General features: G+C 45.7%; 1 protein-coding gene across 1 annotated transcript; it reads left to right on the forward strand.

Moving 5' to 3' along the window:
* The first annotated feature begins 1,048 nt into the window (after positions 1 to 1,048).
* On the forward strand, positions 1,049 to 14,597 carry MNX1 (motor neuron and pancreas homeobox 1). Its single transcript, XM_058182762.1, has 5 exons — positions 1,049 to 1,643; positions 5,221 to 5,381; positions 7,605 to 7,908; positions 14,287 to 14,300; positions 14,517 to 14,597. Exons 1-5 carry the CDS (start codon positions 1,049 to 1,051, stop codon positions 14,595 to 14,597), a joined length of 1,155 nt encoding a protein of 384 aa, XP_058038745.1.
* The last annotated feature ends 432 nt before the right edge of the window (positions 14,598 to 15,029 follow it).

Genomic DNA, 15,029 nt, shown 5'->3' on the forward strand with positions numbered 1-15,029 from the left:
CTCGAAGGGTGGGTGGGGGGAAACAGCAAGAGAGGGGTGGGGAGCTCAAACACATCGCCCACCATTTATTTATATGTTCATAATACAAATTCTCCCTTTCCTCTTGGCTAACCCCCACCCCATACCCTCGCGTCTGGAGGAAATACCAGAGGAGAGTATTATTTGCAAAATGACCCACGCAAACCTTTCCCCGATTCTTGCCCGGTTCGCTTCGTTGAATCCTAAGGCATTCCCCTAAGGATGTTAGGATCAGCTATGATCTACCATGCTTCGTTTGGTGCAAAACAAGGTTCTGGAGCGTAAAGGGGGCGATTTTGAACTGAGCGGGTGGGCAGCCTCAGGAAAACCACCCTTCGTGGATTCTCATCTCAGGTTCTCATCTGGTAATGTTAATTTTGGTGACCCGGGATGCTTTCACCATTGCAAAAATGTAGAAAAGGCTCGGCAGTTTCGTCCCTGATCCTTCTTGACAATTTACAGTCTTTGATTATCTTCGGATAGAGATTAACAGTTGAGCTGAACTTTCTCTGTTTAGCCACAAGTGGTTGGGCGTTACCAAAAATTAGAACCCTTTATTTAGACCTTTTTTCACCAACCTGCCGTCCAGCAAAATCTCCAATTCCTTTCACCCCCGAGTAACTAGCCCCCAAGCTTTGGACGGGAGCAGGAAGCCGTTTCGCTTGGGCAGGGCCAGAAGGTGCTAGGGATGACAGGTGTGAGCCGCGGCCAATGGGCTGCTCCAAAGCCCAGCTCCGGCCACCAATCGGATCCGCCCTCCCGGCAGACCAATGGGATTTCGCCTGAATCTTCAAGGCCTCTGAATCTGCAGCTGAGGTGTCTCAGTGGCTCGTGCGGAGATCGAGAACGGCTGTCCTGCATCCCGGCCAGCCCTGGGATTCTTCGGCTGGGAAACGCGGAGCTGCCACCCCGTTTGTAGAAGGAGCGCCAGAGCTGCGGAAGCGACCGTCGGATCTTCGTCCTCTGAGTTGTCGAGACGCGCGTCGGGATCACCTGCACCGGAGAAGCGCCTGTCGCGAGTTTGAAGCCGATGGAGAAGTCCAAGAATTTCCGTATCGACGCGCTGCTGGCGGCGGATTCTCCGAAGCCGGCGGCAACCTCGACGGCTCAGACCTCCCCGCTGGCCTTGGTCACCTCTCTGTCCGGAGGGCCCGGCAACACCAGCAGCAGCTCCAGTTCCAGCTGCAGCCCGCCCTCTTCGGCCGAGGGGCATACGAGCTCATCATCCGAGTGCCTGCGAACGGAAAGTCCATCGCCGCCCTGTATCCTCAGCTCGCACTGCGGCTTGGTGGCTAAGCCCGGCTTCCTGACGGGTGGCGCGGCCGCGGGTGGCCCCCATCAGCACCCGCACGCCCACCCCCACCCCCACGCCGCTCTGGGGCTCCAAGGCGGTGCGGGGCTGCACCCCCAGGCGGCCCTTTATGGGCACCCCATGTACGGGTACCCGGCGGCGGCGGCCGCCCTGGCCTCTCAGCACACCGCCCTCTCCTATTCCTACTCCCAGGTGCAGCCTTCGCACCCGGCTGCCGACTCCCTCAAGCTGGGCGCCGGCACCTTCCAGCTGGACCAGTGGCTGCGTGCCTCCACCGCCGGGATGATCTTGCCCAAAATGCCCGACTTTAACTGTGAGTATGGCGTGAGGGCTCTGGGGAACCCCCAGACCCTCTAGCTAGCGCTGTGTGGCTTGGCGGGCTTCCCCGGGGATGGGGGGGGTTGGGGGGGGTGGCAGTGAGACTGCTAGGAACTGTAGTCTTCCCAACGGATTTGGGGTCCGGAGCTCGGAAAGGCTGCAGGATGGAGCCTCCTGGCCTAGGGTATATCCCTGAATCTGGGGGAAAAAGACCCCAAGCTCGCGCTTCGTGCCAAGGCACGCTAAGCTTTGCTGGCACTGCTGGATGCCGGGCGCGTGTTGGGTGTGTAAGCGGGACGGACATTTTTTGCCTTTCGCGCGTGCATCAGTTTCTCTACTGAGCAGCCTGGAGCTGCGATCTAAAATCCCTTTGCCCTGCCTGGGTTTGCATCTCTCCTACCCGCCCCCCTCCCCACTACGTTCGCCAGGGCTCTCTACCGGCTCGTTCGCAGGGGCAAATGGGGTATGATGATCACCCTTCACTCCGCCCCCCCCCCGAGCTCCCTTCAATTGTTTGCCTTCCACGTGGGCTGGGCTGCCCCCTTTTCCACTGGCGTGATGGGAGATGTAGTCCCCGGCCTGGGGAAGGGGCACGGATTGGGGCGGCCGGGAATGGTGGGGGTTGTAGTGGAAGTGCCAGTCAGAGCTCGGCGATGAACTCGGTGAACCCGAAAGGCAAAATTGTTCCCCCCACCCCCAAAAAAGCTGCTTGTACAGTGATGACCAAAGAGGCGAGCCTTTAGATATTATTATTTGCTTTATTATTTGTATTATTTAATTTATTTAATTATTATTTGCCATATTATTATTTGCTACACTCCTTCCTTCTCCCACCTACCCACCCACCCCAGGAAGCAAAGGAGGGGAAGAGAGGATTTAGTGAGCATCGGGGGGTTTTGATCTTTTGACTAGGCACTTCCGAGATGGTTGCTACCTATTCGACATTTACTACCACTACCACCATGGTGGTCAATCGATTTTTCTTCGGGGAGCAGTTCGTGCAACAGGAGATACACCGGAGCGCTGCAATTGGGCTGGATTCGGAAACGCGGATTTCTGTAGTAAACGTTGAAAGCCGAGGTTTAAATCAATCAATTACAGACTTTCCCCCACTAATATTAGTAATAGACCCAAGATAACACGTATTAATTTCACAGTTAATTTTTCTCTGTATATAGAGCTAGGTCGGAGTGAGGCCTCATTTGCTTTTCTTGATATCTCTGTAAAATAATAGTAAATACAGATTTCTCGAGGATCTTCCCTCCTGACATATTTTAATTAGACTGAAAAATTCCCAGGAGGTAAGAATATTTCCCCTAGATTGTCCCTTTATAAATGGGACCTTTTTGGAGACGGGGGAGGGGGAGGATCAGAGGCGGCGGCAGATTTCCTCCCCGCCTGGCCCAGAGTTCCCTAGAAATCTTGGAAGAGTTCAAGATAATGTTTAAAATATCATAAGCGTAAAAATGTTTCTTTAAATCTAGATTTAGGAGTCCTTTTCACTTTTCACTTTTTTTAAATTATTTTTATTTTTTCACTTTATTTCTTCAACCGGTTAGCAGGAGGCAAGGATGTTAACAAAGGACCAATTCGTTTCACCCTGAATTCAGCGATTGCTGAAATCTATTTTGAACGAAATCGGTGGACCTTAAGTCGGGCAAAAAGACGCTGGCTACCAACCCACTTTAAGATTCGAATCTAAGATTCGACTCTTAGCAGTCGTTCCCATGGGCGAAACGTCCATTTTCAAGAATGAAAATATTATTATTTCTTTTTAGCTTTGTCGACCCTTGTCACAATTATGCCAGTGACTCTCCGGAGGGTTATGGCAACTCAGGGGCATTTTTATTTCAAAGCCCCTTTCGGGGTCTTTTACAATAAAGGACGCCCAAGGCGGCGAGGGTCCCTTGAGCGCCGCTGAATTCTCTGTTCCCCTGAAAAAAACAGGGACCGGCGAGCGGAATCTGCTCCACCGTGCCTTGCCTTTTGCTAGCTGAGCTTCTCCTTGGCAGCCTTAGCTCGCGTCTTTCCCCAAAGGGGCTTCTCACCCCCACTCTCAGGAATTAATTGAAAACTAGCTCCGATTTTCCCGCCAGCTCGCCGGGTTTCATGGACTCGGACGACAGAGATGCTCGCCGGGGAACACACCTTCATCCCTGCCTCTGAGAAGAGAGTCACATTTCCTGCTCGCGAGGAAGCCGAGAAGGAACGAAGCACGGGAGAGGAGGGTGCGCCTCCTGCAGCCTTAACTTTCTCTGTCCAAATAGACAATCGGGGGGGTAGAGAGGTTGAAAGGGGATTCCGGGCGGGGGCAGTTGCCGAGTTGGTGCTGCACGCGGAGAGAACTGCCCAAAGATCTGGGAAGTTTGCTGGTTTGATTTACCTTCTTGAGTGGGGAGGGCACTTAGCCTTTCCCCCCCTCTTATTTTTTGCCCGAAGGGAAAGGAGTTCGGAAAGCTGAGGGTAATTTGGAGTTGCTTTTGAATTATACCAGGATTCAGGGCGACCCATTTAATTTGATATTTTGGGGCGCCCTGGCAATGGAAGGGCTCAGATTCCTCTTCTACAGCTTCCAACTTCGATCCGCATCTCCGAAATCCCATTTAGAAAAAAAACCAAACCAAAGTCCAATGTCCTTCTTTCGAATCTAAGGCGAGCGGGAAGCCGTTGGAATTTTTGATCCCTCCTAAATCTTATTAGGGATCCATAGGATTTGAAGTAACAATCTCTCTTGGGTGACCACTACAAGTCTGCAGGGCTCCAGGCAGCGAAGAGAGGTGAAAGCCCTCCCTTCCTTTCCTTCTGGCGATGGTCCAGGTATTCGCCAGTTCCCCTTCTAACCCAGCCCGCCTTCGCCTCCTCGGCTGAAGCGCAAGGCAGCCCCGCGCACCTTCACCGGGGAGCGTGTGGGCTGAGGCTTTGCTAGTGAGACCTCGCTGGACTGTCCCAGCCCCTGGCGCTCCTTGGAGAAAGTTTTTTTGGGAGATCTCCATTTGTCTGTGGGGGAGTGTGCTTTTCCAAGTAGGAAAAGTAAATTTACCTGATTGAGTAAGCTTCTTTTCTCCCCTACGTCCCCTACGAATTCGATGCCAACGGATGGATGGCGGAACTCTTACTAGCCGGGGTAGGGAGAGGAGGAAGTCATTCGGGATGCACAGCGTCGAGATAGGCAGGCAAGGCAGCCCACCGTGAGAATCTGGAGTTTCGCTAAATTCCACAGCTCTCCTGGCCTTGGTTAAACTAGCCGCGACTTCAGTGCCACGAGTTTGGCACGGTCTGAGAGGCGAAGCCGCTGTCCCGACAATCAAAATACGACAAAGGGACGGTCGGAGCAAGGAAAATATGTCCTCTTAACTTTGTTTAGGATTGGGGAAAACTTAAAGAACTCCTCTATTGCCCAGCATAGATTGTCGCCCAGCTGGGTTTTCCCCCCCAACCAATTCGGCTCCTCTGTTATTTCGCTTCTGCTGCCACAGCAGAAGTGGGAATGCAGCGCCCTCTAACGGCGCAGCGCTTCACCGCCTGCCGAGACTTACGGACCCCCCCTTTCCGTTTCTGACTTTCTCCTGCAGCCCAAGCTCAGTCCAACCTTTTGGGCAAATGCCGGCGGCCCCGCACCGCATTCACCAGCCAGCAGCTGCTGGAGTTGGAGCACCAGTTCAAGCTCAACAAATACCTGTCCCGCCCGAAGCGCTTCGAGGTGGCTACATCGCTCATGCTCACCGAGACTCAGGTGAGTGTGCACGCGTCGGAGGGGTGGGTGGGTTGGGAAGGGGCGCCACCGCCCAGGTAACTCAGCAGGCTTCGCGTGGTAAGGGAGGGCTCCTTCCCAGCCAGCAGTTTTTGGAAGAAGTTTGAATCCATCCTTAGGACTTTGTGAGGGACGGTGGTCTGCGTGAGTACTTCCCAACCTGGTTCAGCGTTTGAAATGTGAAAGGAAATCATGTTTTTCATTCATAACACTAACACTTTCTTTAAAATAAAACTCTAAAAGACATTGGAATCTCCTGCAGAGAGCTTCCTGGTGGCTGAGCCATTGGTTTCAATAGTCAAAATAAAAAGTGGAGAAAACCGTGATATTAATATTGAAATTGAGTGAAGCTACAAGGAAGGGTGCTTAAAAAAGACACAATGGCCTGAGATCACAGAGATGTCTCTATACATAAGTTTCAAGAGCACAGGACGTGACTCAGAAGAGTGACATAAAATTAATCGATTGAAAACTTCATTTGCCTTGTTCAAGGCAGCTTCCAGAATCTTGCAAGCTTTGAGGGCTAACTTCAAACTAGAAGGTACCAATAAGGGAGGTAGCTTTAAGTAACAACTCTCATGCTACTCCAGCATAAGCAGAAACAGACTAGGATAAATATCCCATAGGGTGGAATGTTTACAAGAAAGTTATCCAACTGGTATCATGGAAGGAACCAAGAACCTGACCCAAACTTTTCTTTCCAACTTTATCAGAACAATCTACTTTGTTCCACATCACACCTTAAGCTTTGCTTACCACATTGCTTTGGTGTTTATTTTTAAAGTACATAAGACACTTTCAATTATCTAGTTTCATTGTTTCCTTCTCCTTTGCAAACTTCCCAGAAGCTGAAATCTCATTTCTGGTTCTTCGATATTCAGATAGTATGCAAATATAACTGCCGATCTCTAATTAATTAAAAGTGCCTGAATTTAGCTTTCTTGCTGGGCAATCTTTCCCACAGCTGATTTCTTTAAATGTTCACACCCAATTTACCACTTTCTGGCTCCCACCATAAAATCCATTCTAAACAAGGTAAGCAAACAAAACATGACTAAGGGGAGACAAAATGGAGTGGAAGGAAAATAGACAGGAGCCACATCTGGGCTGCTGTGTGCATTTAAAAAATGGAAAAGGGAACATAGGTGTTACATTTCAATTCTTGGGGGAAAGTGGAATCTAAACAGAAGAAAGAAAAGGCAAAGTATTTGAATTAAGTTCTGGAGAATAAATTGCTTAAATTTAACCAGTTTGAGAGAGAATACACACATACACACACAGGAGGAACTTCATATCTGCCTTATGGGAGAGGTCTGATTGTCCTGTCATATGAGTTACTAAATTTAGAACAGGAAACTGAGGAATAGAAACCGAAAATTCTTTCAGCTACAGCCAGCATCCCAACTTGCAGTGACTTCAGTAATTGGCTTTAGCATTAGCAAAACTGGCCTCAGAAATTTCAGTAAACCATCCTACAAACAAGCAAGATGTGTGAACTGAGGCATTGTCCTTTCTAAATCATGTTTGCAGCTAGTTCCAACTGAAGAGAAGATCTATAGCTCAGGGTTCAGTTGTGGAATTCTTGCTGTTTTTTGAGCTTGTTTGTTTGGAGATATTTCATTACTAGGTAATATCATCGTCAATCAACCAACTTAAAGAACACCAAGGATTTCACAATTATTAGTTTAAATCAAGTAACAACACCTTGCTCTAGAAATCCAAATGAAAACGACCATGGTTTAGGGCAAAGCATGAGCCCAGAGATAATCCTATCTATAGCTTAGCATCCAATTGATTCTTTCCTTTTAAAATGCTTTCCCTGGTCAAATTCTGATTGCAAATCTAAAACTGGTTCATCCAGCACACAGAACAGCTGCACCAAAGTCAAACTGATGAACCATGTGTGGTGAAGTCGTAAAGTAAATGCTCGCTTTGATGTATCCTTACTTTGAATGCCAGTATTGTACCCAAACCAGAGTAGCCCCATAGTGAGGAAGAAGGCAAATAAATTTAACAAATAAATAATGGAATAAAATATCGATGGGCAAACTATCGTTCCACTCCTTGGTGGACCTATGTGATGCCAGCCTAAACCAAACCAGGTTATTAGATCCGAGCCTCTATAGTTTGCTCATTCAGCCACGGTAGAAGAAACCATGTCCTTAATCATGTATGAGCCTAGTCTGTTTCCCCTCCCTTCTGTAGGTGAAGATCTGGTTTCAGAACCGACGCATGAAGTGGAAACGGAGCAAGAAGGCCAAGGAACAGGCAGTCCAAGAAGCTGAGAAACAGAAGGGTGGAAATGCTGAGCAAGACAAGGGGGCAGAGGAGGGGCAGGTGCTGCCAGGGGTGGCTGAAAAGAGCAATGTGGGTCGCCGCCTTCGGGGACTCAGAGATAGTGAGCCAGAAGAAGAGGAAGGGGAGGGGGAGGGGGAGGAGGAGGAGGAAGAGCAATGTTCTAGACATTGCTGTACCTATGCCTCCCCTGACTGCTCTGATAAGGATGATGGTGGGAGGCTGCCCCAGAGCAGACATGTGGGAGCCAACCCACAGCTGCCCCAGGCTCAAACTCCTTAAACATTGGGGGCTTGCCAAACTGGCTGCCCCCTTCCTACCTGGGGCTCCAGGAAGGACTAGACCTTCTGGTCCTTGCTGCCAAGACAACCTTTCTAGTGCTGCTCCTCTAGGTGCCTTGGATTTCAACTTCCCAAATTCCTAGTTTTGGCTGGGAATGATTGGGCTTGTAGTCCAGTGCATTTGGAGAGCACCAACCCAGGTAGGGCACTTCCAAACTTAGCAGTAGCTTTTTCAGTTGTGCACCGATTCCCAAGCACCTATGGCCTTATGGCCCACAATCTGTCCCAGAAGAATTAACTTCTCTCACATTAAAGATTATTATATGAGTGAGCATTAGGATGAATGTAGAGAGTTCCTTTGATACAATTTATACAACTTACCTGTAACTTTGGGCATCAGTTTTTTAGCCCTTCAACATCCTTTTGGTGTCTTATCAATGGACACCGAAGCTACATCATTTTTCAATGTTTGATGGGAGGATTAAGGTGCCAGTTCTGTTATGTATACCCTGATGTAACCTTCACACTTCTCACTAAACTTTCAGCTTGCCAGCCCCAGCCAATGGTCAGAAAGTATTAAAGACCTGGTCATTGCGAATGCCACTACTATGCTCTCTCTCTTCCACTTTCATTCTATCAATAATGGTGACATAAAGTATTATTCAAAGACTGAATAATGGTCAGAAAATGGCACTTGAAACTTATTTTCTCTTCTGAGGTTTGAAAATGGCACTTGAAACTAATTTTCCCTTCTGAGGTTTGATGTTCTTCAACTGCTATGAGAATGTTGTTGTTTATTCTACAATAAGCAAACTAAGAATGTTACACAATGATAGTTGGAACCAGGGTGGGTTCTACTTACTTTTACTACCAGTTCACAATGAGATTGCGCACGTGTGCTCACTTCTGCACATGACATCTGGGTGGGCAGGCAGAGCCTCCCCCCCCGGTTTTACTACCAGTTCGCAAGAACCGGACTGAACCGGGGGCAACCCACCACTGGTTGAAATCACACAGAATCTTTGGAGGGATTTATTATCTTTATTTTTATATACTGTATTTATATAAAACAAAACCTCCTCTTATGCATGCTAAATTATTAATCTTGCACTGTCTTCACTACATTTAAAATAAACAGTTTTATACCTAACTTGTGAAAGTTTACTAATTCAAAACAACTGGGTTTGTGCCTTTTCCAGCAAGGTAGATCATTAAGTTGGCCAACTCCTTTCCATAACTCCATAAAAAGGAAGAATTTGGAGGATATTTCTTGTTTCATTATTGGATGAGAGAAACTATAGTGAGAAAAATACATTGCCCAGTAAGATGTAGTATGAACACCCAATCACTTTCCATTGATTTCCCATTTGGAGTTGAATCAAATTGGGAAGACTTTTCTTCCTACAAAAATGTAGGTCACATAAATGGCTAGGAAAAAAATGTGATTCTTGAAGGAGAAAAGCATGATGGGCAACTTTAAGAAGACATGCAGTTCATTTATTTTATTACAGTTTTTTTTATTGCCCATTCCAAAAGAATAGTCTGGCAACTCAAGAGTTCTCTAGATTATAACTAGTAGTCCCAAAGGTGGTTTTTAAAAAGGTAACCGGACTTTCTGATTTTTCCTTGAAAGTGTTTCACTTCTCATCCAAGAAGCTTCTTCAGAGCTGAAGAAGCTGGTTGGAGGAGAAACGAAACATCTTCAAGGAACAACCAGAAAGCCCAGTTGCTTCTTGAAAAAGCACCTTTGAGACAACCGTGACCTGGATGACTGAGAATCTCCATAGACATTATAGCTAAAAGTTCCATTTTGACTTTTGTGTGTGTATTCCTCTCTTCCTCAGTCCACTCCATTGACGTGAAGGAAGCAACTGAGCTGTTAGTGTCCAAGTGGGGGAAATTAAAGGCCAGGGCTCTGAAAATCTGTCTGCTGGAAACGAGAGAACAAGACTTACTGACAAGTTAACTGAAGTGGGTGGGAATTCTGGAAAAATATTTCAAAAGAGAAGGAACCGTCTCTTGAGAGCCGCTGCCTAATTCAGAAAAGCATGCTTTCTAATGAGGCTTATGCTTCAATCAAGACAGATTGAATAACCTAAACCAAAATAACCCAATGGGACCAGTCTGCCCCACTTGCTCCAGTGGAAGAGGTCTGCAGTGGATCCCATCAGCTATGGAATTCCATCTGGAAGGGTCAAGAAGATTCTCTTTCATTGTGATCCCCATCCTATGGAACATTCTACCACTGGGGAATGAAAACCTTTGGCTTTCCAGAAGGGCATTAAAATCCGGATTTTGCCAGTTGTCTTAAGACCCCAGGGAAGCACCCTCTCTCGGAGGGTGGTTTATGGGGTAAGAAGAAAATCTCATCCCTGTGGCCTCCATCTCCTTATTTTAGTTTCTTATGCATCTCTTCTTAATTTGAATTGTTCTCGTACTTAAGTTAGTAAAAAGAAAATAATCTCTACATTTGCAGAGAGGTGGGTAATATTTAAGTCAATTGAATTCAGAGGGCCTTGCCTTCTATCAGGCTGTGCTCTCAATCAACAGTTTATTTAAAAGACCATTACAAAGCAACAGAATCAGGGGTGGGATTCTATTGGTTTGGGCTGGATTGGGCGAACCGGTAGCTCCGACAATCAGCTGGGAGGGAACCAGTTCGCTCCGACAATCAGCTGGGAGGGAACCAGTTCGCTCCGACAATCAGGTGGGTCTGCCCACCCTGTGCTTTATTGACCTATATCTTTTCAGCTGATTTACGGTGCAGAGGGGATTGCCACGCCTCAGCTGTGTAACTCCCCAGTAATGCGGAAGGTAAATTTTCATAAAACTGTGCATGCACACGCAGCGTGTGTCAGGTGCGTGCATGTGCAATATGCACAATCACTGAAACAGTTGTTAAACTAGCAGGATTCCACCACTGAACAGAATTATTTCAAAATATCCTCATTTATATCAGATTCTTTCATCATAACCCTCAATACTCTTAGATAAATTGAACCGAATTTGCTTCCTCGCCCTAATGACACCAGTTAAAAACTTGCCACTGCTAGAACAGTTGGATTACAAGGAAGACAATTTAACATAGAATTGATTAGATTATCCAGGAAAGAATACTCAAATAGTATTAATGAAATGAGCTAGGAGGAAAGCTACAACAGAGAAGTATCTGTCCCATTGCATCTATAAAATGATTATTACAAACCAGCAGGCTCTTAAGTATTAAGATGGCCCAAATAGGGGATGAATATAAATAGAATAAAATAGAATAGAATACAATTCTTTATTGGCCAAATGTGATTGGATTTTGTCTCCAGTGCATAAGTTCTCAGTGTACATACAAGCACAATTGATAAATCATGATCATATTCATAAAATACAATCATCATGAATCATAACATACAACACTCCGTGATAGTCATGGGATGCTAAATAAAAGCCATCAACCTAAATCATAATAGGATACTAAATAAAAGCAATCAACATAAATCATAAGATACAAAGTTATGATCATAGGATGCTAAAGGAACAGGTAATAAGAAAGATGAAAAGGATAATAGTGATACAGCCCCACTACATGGTATGATAACCCAGCTCATCCCAGGTAACGTTGGATAACATTCAGCTCTGTCCATTAAAATAAGGGTCTGACCCTTATTTTAATGGACAGACTAAAATTTATTTTCCATAACGGAGCACCTGATAAAAAAAAAATTGGAAAAATTCCTACCATGCAGCCTCGTTTAACACTTTCGCTTTCTAAATCTTTCCACACCTTACCAGGTGTTTCCAGAATGAAGGAGCTAAACCAACAACCCCCCAGCCTGCCCCACGGTGAACCTGCTTGAGAAAAGTGTAAAGAAAGATTTATTTGGCTTGTGGGTGTGTGAACTATGTGGGGAGAAAAGGGGTCATCTAGAGGTTGTGTTGATAGAAGAAAGTCCTTTTCAGGGGATGTGCTCTTCCTTAGCAGTTACAAAGAAGCCAGGAAACATTATTTTCATTACCAAATCTTACAATTCAACAGCAGAGGGGATCCTGAGAAATTTGATTTATTCATTGTGGCCAGCAGAATCTGGATTGGCAAGTTGATGGGTCGATTTATGTGTCATCTTAAACCAGGGGTGAAATGCTTCCGGTTCGGACTGACTCGCCCAATCTGGTAGTGATGGTGGCGGGTGGTTTGGAGAACCATTAGCAAAAATCCCTGCCCCACTTTACCCCGCATGCCCAGCTGAGCCGCGCAATCATCAGAGGTTTTTTTTACTTTTAAAAACCGATAAAATGCTTTTAAAAGTAAAAAAAAAAGCCTCTGATGATTGTGCGGCTCCGCTGGGATTGTCAGAACCTTTTCAAAGCATTTTTTCTACAAGCTCTTCAGCTGAAGAGGCTGTAAAAAAAATGCTTTTAAAAGGCTTCTCTGGCGATCCCAGCTGAGTTGCCTGATCATCAGAGATTTTTAAAACCATTTCCGCCAAAGAGGTTGTAGAAAAAAATGCTTTTAAAAGTAAAAAAAAAGGTGGCCACGCCCACCCAGTCACATTACCCCCCACCACCAAGCCACGCCCACAGAACTGGTAGTAACAAATTTACATTTCACCCCTGTCCTAACCCATATTTTATCTGTATTTAGTATGCTGCCAGATTTGCAAAAAAACCCAGAAAATCGACTATTGACACAACCCATTTTCCCTTATTTAAAAGTGGTTTACCAAACCCAGTTTTTTGAATTTGCATAATGACCCTTAACGTTTTTCATACAGCATGCCAAGCAAATATAGGAAAGGCTGATTCACATTTAATGTATTCTGTGAATATTAATCTGTTGAGAGAGCCTGTCCTGTCATTTTACCCCTTACCATGAGTTGTTAAAAATTAAAAATGGCAGCAGTTGAATTTTAGACGACAACAGCTTAACTACAACTTTTAGTAGGGAATAAAATGGTGGTGTACATGCTGATTTGCTGAAGTTTGATTTTTGCAAATTAGGTGAACTATACTAACACTTGCAAAGTATTTTAAGTAAGGAAGCATAGTTGATCGGTACGGTTTGTTCTGTTATTCCACTTCTGCCACAGAAAAGTTTACTTTTCACAAAAGTTGTGATGAGAGGGAAATCACCATTTCTGCTTTATGAAAAATAGCAACCAATCTGTCCTTTCTCATTTACTGATCTTGATATGTGAAAGCAGCCTGTTGTGAAAAGAAAATATTCCTTTTGTATTCCTACACTTAGAAGTGACCAGAGGCTTTCCCGCCGCGGCCTTAATATCCAAGATGAGGAAATTTATGGCTTCTAGAACACTTCTAGAAATTCCTAAGCCAGCAGATGATAATAATGAGAAATGCTGGGACTTGTAGTTCAGCAACATGTTGTATGTGTCCGAATGACAAGCCCACCTCTACTTCATTTGCAATAAACTGCAGGGAAACATCATGTACATCCTCCGTTTACTCAAGGGTTAATGCATGATGTATACCTTCCCACCTGGGCCTATTCATTTCCCTTTCACATTTGCTTAAGGGACACTTAACCTGAAACTGCCTTTGCTTATGGTGCAACCAGGAAAAGGGGGGGGAGGGGGGGCTCCCCTTCCCTTGGATCTGGGTGTTCAGGAGGAGACTACCCATCCATAAACAAGAGGCTTTGATTTACCACAGAAGCGCCATTTATTTTGGTTTACTCAGCTGGAGGGGAATAAAGGGCCTTATCTTGATACAGCCCCAGCTGGGCCCTAAAGGCGGCTTTCTGCCAACTAACACTGCAAACACGGCCTGCCAGGGAGACCCTCCCTCTCTCTTTCCTAGGGGTCAGAGGGGCTGTCTCTGGGGCCAAGTGGAGTTGAAAGAGCCATTAAATAAAGCTGTGTCCAACCTACTGTCTTCAGATATCTTGGAGATCTAATTCCTCAGTGATTGGCAAAGTTAGGAAACGTAGGCCCTGATGTGTCCAGAAGATAGTCTGATTCTATAAAAACTGATAAGTCTTGATTCTAAAAAAAAAAAATGCGTAAATGGGATGCGGTGGCTCAATGGCTAAGACCCTGAGCTTGTCAATCGAAAGGTTGGCAGTTCAGCGGTTCGAATCCCTAGTGCTGCCGCATAATGGGGTGAGCTCCCATTACTTGTCCCAGCTTTTGCCAACCTAGCAGTTTGAAAGCACGTAAAAAATACAAGTAGAAAAATAGGGACCACCTTTGGTGGGAAGGTAACAGCGTTCTGTGTGCCTTTGGCATTGAGTCATGCTGGCCACATGACCACGGAGACGTCTTCGAACAGCACTGGCTCTTCGGCTTCGATATGGAGATGAGCACCGCCCCCTAGAGTCGGGAACGACTAGCACGTATGTGCGAGGGGAACCTTTACCTTTTTAATAAAAGCACTTTCCCAGTAGGGCAGCAATGAGCCCCTTAGCCAATGTCTGCACTAGGGAAAAAAGTAACCTAGTCAAAAAGCATGGTAATATTTGCATGAGAGACCATCAGTGTTCTAATTATCCAATCTGGCCAACTCCCTTTGAATTTCCTGATGTATTTGGCAGAAGGAATGCCCTTCACAGCTAAGGGAAGACCTGCTAGCAAGACACTTGTCAGATAAAATCAGCCTGAGAATTGTATCTTGAGGCTTAAGGAAGGCCTAATGTCTTGGGGACTTTAGGACTTGCAAAATCTGATCACTATAAACCCAGTCTTTCTAAACTTTGGGCACTTGAAGATGTATAGGGTTTTAACGCCCAGAATGGTCCAGTCAGCTAGCTGGCTAGAGAATTTTGGGAGTTGAAGGCCACTCATCTTCAAATTGGCAAGATTGAGAAGCACTGCTATAATCTTATAAAAAAAAAGTGGTATTGATCTGCATGACTGGTTTTTTAGACTGGTATAACCTGAAGGACTGACACTGATTTGAAGGTGAATAAAAGAACAAAACTTGTGTGGCATTTGCCACCATTCTTAACAATTCACATGCTATTTTTGATATTGATCTCTTTGATTAAATGACATAGGCTAAATTTAGATACTGATGAAGCTGGAAGTTATTATCTTTCTACATTACT

The sequence above is a fragment of the Ahaetulla prasina genome, chromosome 4, assembly GCF_028640845.1.
Source record: "Ahaetulla prasina isolate Xishuangbanna chromosome 4, ASM2864084v1, whole genome shotgun sequence".
Lineage (NCBI taxonomy): Eukaryota > Metazoa > Chordata > Lepidosauria > Squamata > Colubridae > Ahaetulla > Ahaetulla prasina.